Source organism: Impatiens glandulifera, chromosome 8 (genome assembly GCF_907164915.1).
Source record: "Impatiens glandulifera chromosome 8, dImpGla2.1, whole genome shotgun sequence".
Classification (NCBI taxonomy): Eukaryota; Viridiplantae; Streptophyta; class Magnoliopsida; order Ericales; family Balsaminaceae; genus Impatiens; species Impatiens glandulifera.
This window is the reverse complement of record NC_061869.1, coordinates 714,294-722,907: the sequence shown is the minus strand read 5'-3', so window position 1 is coordinate 722,907 and position 8,614 is coordinate 714,294. Positions and strand designations below refer to the sequence as shown.

Sequence of the window (8,614 nt, the reverse complement as noted above, 5' to 3'; positions counted from 1 at the left end):
ATCATCAACAACAGATTTTTTTGAGAATCAAGAAATTATACCCACATCAGATAAACTCAATATAATTTATGCATTGTTACATACCAGACATAAGAGGAGATGAAGGTCATTAAAATCAACAATTTGTTTTTATATATAAATGATCTGTGGGTGTGGGTAGGGGGATTTAATTAGCTAGCCTAAGCAGGGGGCCTATTTCTTTTGGTCCCAGTTCTGGCATTAGACTTGATATTGAGATTTAGGGCACCACCAGTTGAATCTCCTCCTTCAGAGGAAGCAGCTTCCATGGACTTTGAGAAAGAATTAGAGAGATCACCATAGAGTCCAACTACCCTCCTAATGTTGTTGTTCAGTTCTTTGATTAGTCCCACGTTTCTGCTAAGGTTGTCTGGGATTTTGGACTCATGATTCTGGTTAATCTCATTGATCAATATTCTGTTATGGTCCAGAATGTTCTGAACTTGGACAAAGCTCTTCTGAAATGTCTGAAACACTTTTCCATCCATTTGTACACCACCATTACCATTACCATTAGCAAGAGCTGCTGCTACTGAGAATGGGTCACCATCCATATCCACAGTTCCAAGATCAAAAATTAAAAAGAAAATAGAGGCCTGCCCCCCCCGCCTGCACATACACACAAATACCCACAAAAGAAGAAGAAAGAATGAAATCATCAGTTCTTGCCTATTCACGACTCTACTACTACTACTACTACTACTGTGTAAATGGCGTGAATGAATGATTAGATGTGAAAAAAGGCAGATCCCCATTTCCTATAAAAGGGAAACCTTTAGAAACCTTATAGTCACAAACACGAAATTAAACTCTCAAAAACCTCAAAACAAGAATCGGGAAGACCGACCGAAGACCAAAAACCAAAGACCAAAGACCGAAGGAAGGTGAACGTTTCAATTGGTAAAATGGGATTTATCAATCAAATTGAAATGGGTAAGCTAAACAGGAAACAAGGACGAATTTGGAATTACTTCAAAACATGAATTTCCGTGAAAAAGGAAAACGAATTATCTATCTTAAAGCCTAAACTATAGTTTTCTTCCACTCCAGAAATGAAAATTTCAGATATAATCATATCATCCATACAACTTTTCTCTGCTTTAATTCAAGATAGATAGATTAAACAACAAACTCAAAGGTTTCTAGCTAAATTCTAATAGATGATATAAATGATTTACCTTTTTTTACAAATCTGGAAACATTACTTTGAACCCAGACATCGAATCGAAGACCAAGGATTCTCGACCAACCGTAAATAACGGCGATTGAATCTCCAGATTTGAGACCGCCTGAAAAATTATGATTTCTAGAGAGAGACTAAGGCAGGCAGGAAGAAGAAGAGGGAGAATATGTAGATTTGACAGTCACACTTCGACCCACCCTATAAATCCTAATAAAAATCTCATTTTTCAAATAATCAAGAAATTTATATTAATTATAAATAATTCAATCACAAACTAGCAAAGCACCAATAAAATGGTCGGACTAAATAATATTTTAATTAAAAAATATATATATATAAATTACTAGATAAGAATATATATATATATATATATATATATATATATATATATATATATATATATATATATATATATATATATATATATATATATATAATGAAAGAAACATGAAAACACAAACATTCAATAATCTTATAAATATGAACAAAAATAAACAAATTAACAGACAATTGACAACATATAGCTAGCTATATATGGAATTTCATAGGTAAGTAAGTTGTATTTTTGATTAAAACCTAGATGTTTCAAGCATGTATTGGAGCTATTTATATAATAAATGTAATTAGGAAATTAAATTTAATATTAATAATATGAAAAATAAATAAATAAATAAAATTGGTGGGGAATTTGATATTGATTGGACAAGACATATCCTGATTTTGACAACAAAATATATTAATATATTTATATGTGTGTGTACGAACATAGCTTAGGTGAATACTATTTTTTTTTACCCATTTAGAAATTTGCATTCATAAAAATTAAAGATGTAACTGGTTTTCATTATTTTTTTGAATTACAAAGATAAAGAAAAGTATTATTGATAAATAATGAGGTTGTTTTTATCTGCTTGAGGGTCCTACTCTTTATTCTTTTGTTTGATTATTTATTTGGCATCATTTTGGACGGACGCAAAAAGTTTTGACGAGGCATATATCAATAATATTATTGTTATTTATTTATATCTTAAGACAATAATGGCTATATTCAATCTATCTGCTTCCTAGATATTATCTTGAACTAACTATATGTGAACTTAATTATATTGATTGATATTTGAAAAATGAATCTAGTCTTACACATATTGATAAAAATAATTTCATGATTTTTCATTCAACTATATATAAATTCAGATTATGACACAAACATAAATGTTTGAGGAAGGTTAATACATATATGAGTTTGATTATACTCAATTACTTATTCTCAAAGATTTAATATTTTATAGTATTCTGATCTATCTACAAGATAGAGTGGTTGGAATTTATCGAATAGAGAAAAAAAATCTTTGAGATTATAAGTTTAAATACTAAAATAGTTAGAAAATTGCGTTTAAATGTAAAATGTGTGCTTGATTATAATTTTTCGTTAACATAATTAAAATTAGTGTAATATATTAATAAGCAAACGCGAATTATCTCAACCTTATGAGCTGGATCAAAATTAATACTTCAAAAATAATATAAGAAAGTGTAAAACAATTAGTAGAAGAATTAATTTGCTTTGCAGCTAAAAAAGCATACCATGACAAATGCACCAAGACTAACATAGAAAGATAATTTGTTTTTTAAAAATTGTTTACATTTATTTTATGGTAATTTTTTTAATTTGTTCAACCTATCACCTACTTTTGGAAAGGAATAATTTTGTTAGGACGAAGGAATAGACTATGGATTCAATTACATTAGAGGTCTTAGAACGACTTAAATAAAAAAAAAAAAAAGTTATTACTATCAATGTCATTATAACTTTCTACGTTAACAAAAATGGATTGATTCAAACAAGTCCAATTTCTATTTAATAGCCCGAAATATGAAGAGGGTACAGCCCATCTAAAAAAAGAGGCTAGTTTATATTTTCAATCATACCTAACAATTACCATTATATTGGAATTTTCGCAATTTAATAGATTAATGAGACGTGTTTTATATTTTATAAAAAAATGTAACTAATCTTTGTAGATTTGTAGAATTTAACACAACAATATTATATTTGTTCAGTCAACCTATTATTGAAGACATGTAAATTGAAAGAAGAAAAAATCTAGCCTTAAAATATTTATGTTACAATCATTGTAAAAGAGTTGAGCCTTTAAGATTCTGAATTGGATTGGTCCATCTTCTCTCTCCCCGGGCCCGACCCATTAAAATTAATACTAATTATAAAACAAATACATAATTAATTTTTACTTAGTATTGAATAAATATATTAATGCTCATCTTCCACTATTATTTTGAGAGAGAGAAAGAGATCATTTTTTTTAAATGGTTTTGTTTAGGTCTAATTGATCTTAATAAATTATATCATCATCATCATCATTTGACTTGGGATTAGACTACATTCTAACTCTAGGGTTCAAAACTTGATGACCAAGAAGATTTTCAAACAAAACATCATATATAAGTTTTTTTTAAGGAAGAACTAGCATTAGGCAATACTAAAATGGTACATTTTTTCATTTTATATTTATTTGAACTTTCACATTTTTTCGAATAAATGTGATTTTATATAAGGTTATAATGTTCAATTCAAACAACATAAAAATAATTGATAATTATTGATTATGCTATTTTTCTTGGAAGTTATATATAAATACTTATGTGGTTGTGGATACAATGGTTCCAACTACATTGGATCTATTTAGAAATATCTAAATTTAAAATAGAGACAGTTTAAACAAAAAAAATTAATAAATTTGTTAATATATATAAATAAGATATATTTCAAATATTATTTCATTTAAATTAATATTGAGATATTTGAAAAAAAAAATAGAGTTTTTCTTTTATAAAATCTAGATTCAATACAAACAATTAAATGAGTGTTTAATCATAGCTCAAACCCAACATCTGTAATGCACAAATGAATATGTCAGGATCTCTCGTGTAGAAAAACAAAGAAATATAAAATAACACGAAATGACAGTCACTTACTTAAGATAAGAAACACATAGACCAATTGTATAACTTCTATTATAAAAAAACATTGTTCACTTAACAAACACAAACATTTGAACTCAAATACGATGATCCATGATCCCTTAAGAATGTACAATTACAATTATTTGCAACAATACCTTATTGGCTTTTTATATAGCTTAATCATATTCAACACTTGTATTGCCTACATGAACAAAATATATAGATCATTAATCATGAGAGAAAAAGAGACATTCATAGGCTTAACAAAAGAATATTATAGGTATAAAAAATTCTCCCAATTTAAAATACATAATATAGACAATTCTTGAGGTTTTGGGTTTGAACCATCAAGTGACAAATTCTGATACCTAAAAGCCACAATTTAACAAATATAAATCATGTAATAATAAATGGTTCTAAGCCAAATGTTGAATATGCACCCAAGCATTTCTCATCTCTGGCAGCATTTATATTTGTATAATTTGGCCCATTTCATAATATTCAAACTTCAATTCAACAATCACCCACATATGTGAATAAATAGCTTCAATCAAAAGATAAATAGGAAATTAAACGGAATTTTCGACATAAATGAAAGAAAATAAGAAGGTATATTCTTTTACAAACCATTAGACTAAAAAGTTGCTCGAAAAAAATGATTTTTTTTTTCTTTCTTCACTGTTGGGCTTCATTGTAAAAGAGTTGAGCCTTGAACTTTTAATTGGACTGGGCCTACTTTTTTCTTCCCGATCAATTAAAACATACCATCTTAATAATTAGAGATTTATAATATTTATGTAGTATAATAGCAAATCCATTCAAAATTCAATTAATTTAATTTTTTTTAATTTAACATAACCCTTAATTATGATCTTCTATTTCAATTTAAAATATATGAATTTTAATATTTTAATTGTGACTCTTATCACTTATAAAACTCTTAATAATTAGAGTTTATTTTAAAAATGATTAATTATATATATTTAATATAAAAACTAATTGACAAGCAAAATAAGTCATTGTTATAAAATCAATTCAATGAAGTAACAAATTAATTTTAAATCTATAAATATAAATTCACTTAAATCTAATTAGTTTTTAAAAAATAAATCATAAAACAATACAATTTTATTTTTAATAGTTATTGTTTATCATTGAATAAATAGATTAATGGGAATATACCATGGAGTCTCGGAAATGGGACAAGAGAGTTAAAAAGATTTGTTCACATTTTTAATTACCTTTTTTCATACGGATAATATTTTCATAATTTTATTTTTTTTAATTATTAAACGGACTGAATTTTTGATCCGCAGCCCTTAACCAGCTCCACAAGAACTGAGAGAATAAATACAAAATTATATAAATTAAATAATCCAACGTTAACTAGTCCATAATTTTACACGTGTTCTGTTAGTTAGATTCAAAACAATTTTTTTTAATAATTATCTTGTCCTCTGTCCAATTTTTAAATTACTTTTTATTATACCGAGTGATCTTAATCAATTATTATATTATCGTCACTTGACTTGGAGGTCGTCTTGATCTTTGTTTTTGTTTTTTAAAAATCATATTTATTTATTTTTTTAAGATATATCTATATTAAAATAAAAAAAATCGTTTAAACAGACAACTACAAAAATATTACCTGAAATAAAAAAATATTATTTAATAAGTTATAAAACTCGTAATCGAAAAAAACGATTAACTCCCCAAATATCTCTAATAATTTTTGTAACGAATTTTAAAAAACGTCATAATAATAGTATTATAAATGATACGCATCAGACCACTACGATCATTGAAAGTTCGACGATTTTTTCTACCAGATAGTCTATCAAACAATAATTGAGATGGTAACTCAATATGTAGGCCTATCATATCAGTCGCATTAATCCAATTTTTTTAGCAATTACCCAAAGACTCGGGCAACACCCAATTAATCCGATTAATACTAAAAAAATTCTGAATATTAACCACTCATCGACAATGCAAAAGTAAGTGAGTTGTCGATTCAATCTTCTCATGACACATACGACAACGGTTAACCATAGTAAAACTTTTTTTTATGAAAATATCATCGGTAATAATTCCACCGTGAATAATACTTCATCCAAAGAACTAGATATTGGATAAAATCTTTGACTCCCTAAATTTCTTTCAACAAAAATTATATGGAATTATATTAGCAATGTCCCACATGAAAACTATTCATGTATTTCCAACACATAACAAATTGTTCAGGACACTTACATGCGTCTTACTAAAAGTAAAACTCTATTATTGGACGAACTCTCCATAATGCTTAATTTCCTTTTATATATGTCCTTAACTGTGACATTTTTATATATAGCAATAGAAACAAACTCATGATACGTCGTAGCTAAACTTTTGACACTACACCAAATGTCGTCCTAAAAACTAATCGACGAACCATCCCCAAAATGAATCTAGACTATTCACGAAATTTTTTCCACATAGAATAAACTCTCCTCTAAATGTTTTACCCCGCTGGATAATTAGATATTTTGGCGAACCAACTAGACCAATCATCATCATATTTATATTTGATCATTGATGCCCAAAGATTATTCGGTTCCGTTACAAATCTACTACACTATTTTGATAGAAAAACTTTATTAAGGAAATATACACATTTTATTCTCAAATTTTCACCACAACACTCTTGATGATAATGAATAAAGTCATCATATATGTGAGTATAGATGACAACATACTCTTAATGAGGATTAACCGACTCCATCTTAAAATTATTTTACTTTTTCACCTAGACAACTTACAATTCATTTTATTGATAATTGAGTCCTAATAGACCTTGGATTGGAATTTAGCACCCAATAGAATATCAAGATATGTTGTTAGAAGACCACATATTCTGAACCCAAACACATTTTCCAACCTCGTTTTTCTCCTATTCGAACCAGAATTTGAGAAAAAGATGTTTGATTTATTAAGATTAGTTTGAAGACTAGAAAATGCACCGAATAATCATAAAATATCCTAAAGGTGTTTTAAATTCCTATAAATAGCCTAAATCATGCAAAGTAGTCATGAGTAAACCAAATGTGATATGACAAAATGATATCTTTTTGACTCACAACTCACTCCACGGATGAGTCTCGAGTTTTCAATGAAAAGCATCATTTTTTAGACGACTTCCATAATAATGATGAACAAGAAGTGAGAGAGTGGATCACCTTGTCTGATCCCTTAGGAGCTCTCAAAAAATCTCCGAGAACTCTCATTAATAATGACAGAAAAATTAACCGTCTAGAGGTAAAATCTAATCTAACCAATCTATTTTCCACTCATTTCCATTCTGTCCATTACATAAAAAAACTCTCAATTTACGTGATCATAAAATTTAGCGATGTTTAACTTGATAAAAGCATCTAATTTGTCATATCTCGAATTAGTTAAGTCAATGCACTCATTGACTATTAATACAGTAACATATATTTAACGACCTTTGATAAACGCCATATGATTACTAGATATGACCGTCTCTAAAATCCTCTCCAATTTGTTGGCCTTACGATAATCTCATAGAAAAACGAAATGAGACGAATAGGCCTAAAGTTTTTCACATGTTATTAATTTCATTATATAAGTTATTGATTTTATCACAAAATAAAGCATGATCTCCTACGAACCAATTTTGGAGAAGCTTACATAGATTTTTTAAGTTCACAAAGAAATTATTCGATAGAGAACCAACTAATGTCTGACTCAACCATCATGATTCCACACGCGGTATCAAGTCTTCCTTGATCAAACATTTATTTTTGAATCTAAATGGTTGACTTGTTCTCTCCATCATTCGGTGTTCCATCAAAATCGATCAGTGATCTGAATAATTCTATAAAAGGACCTTTTGAAATATATTAGAAACTCCTCGAAAAATTGTTTCACTAATTAGAAACGATACGAGAATAAATGTGACCCTATTGCAATTACCTCTCTTAAAGGTGAATTGACTACCTTTCAAAGACAATTTGATAAATTGAAGGTCTTCAATTGAATTTGAGAACTCGCGCATTAACTAACTAGCCTATTGGTCCATTTTCTTTCAAACGGGAACTAACAAATCATTTATAACTCTTAAATTACTTAATTTATAATATTAAAATAATTTTCTTTCAAAATAAAATTTTAATAATTTATTTTAAACAAATTTTAATAATTATTCAATTTTTCTTTTTTAAATCTATAAAATTCTAAAAACAATCCCAATATTAAAGGAGCCAATGTAAATACATTCTATAACTCTTAGGCTTGTTGATCGAAATATTTAGGATTGTTTGAATAACTAATTTAATATATAAATGTCTTTATATATATAAATTAATATTTAATAAAAATAAAATAAAATATTTTAGTTGATATATTAAATAAAAAAGGAAACGTGGA

General features: G+C 27.5%; 1 protein-coding gene across 1 annotated transcript; it reads right to left on the bottom strand.

The window, feature by feature from the left end:
• Positions 1-1,389, bottom strand: LOC124911726 (protein ELF4-LIKE 3-like). The gene is made up of 2 exons (XM_047452234.1): positions 1,197-1,389; positions 1-627 (listed from the first exon to the last, which is right to left on the bottom strand). Exon 2 carries the CDS (start codon positions 570-572, stop codon positions 180-182), a length of 393 nt encoding a protein of 130 aa, XP_047308190.1. The 5' UTR covers positions 573-627; positions 1,197-1,389; the 3' UTR covers positions 1-179.
• Between the last annotated feature and the right edge of the window lie 7,225 nt (positions 1,390-8,614).

Excerpts from the sequence above, each read along its gene's own strand:
- LOC124911726 (XM_047452234.1), bottom strand. The coding sequence starts at position 572 with ATGGATGGTGACCCATTCTCAGTAGCAGCAGCTCTTGCTAATGGTAAT.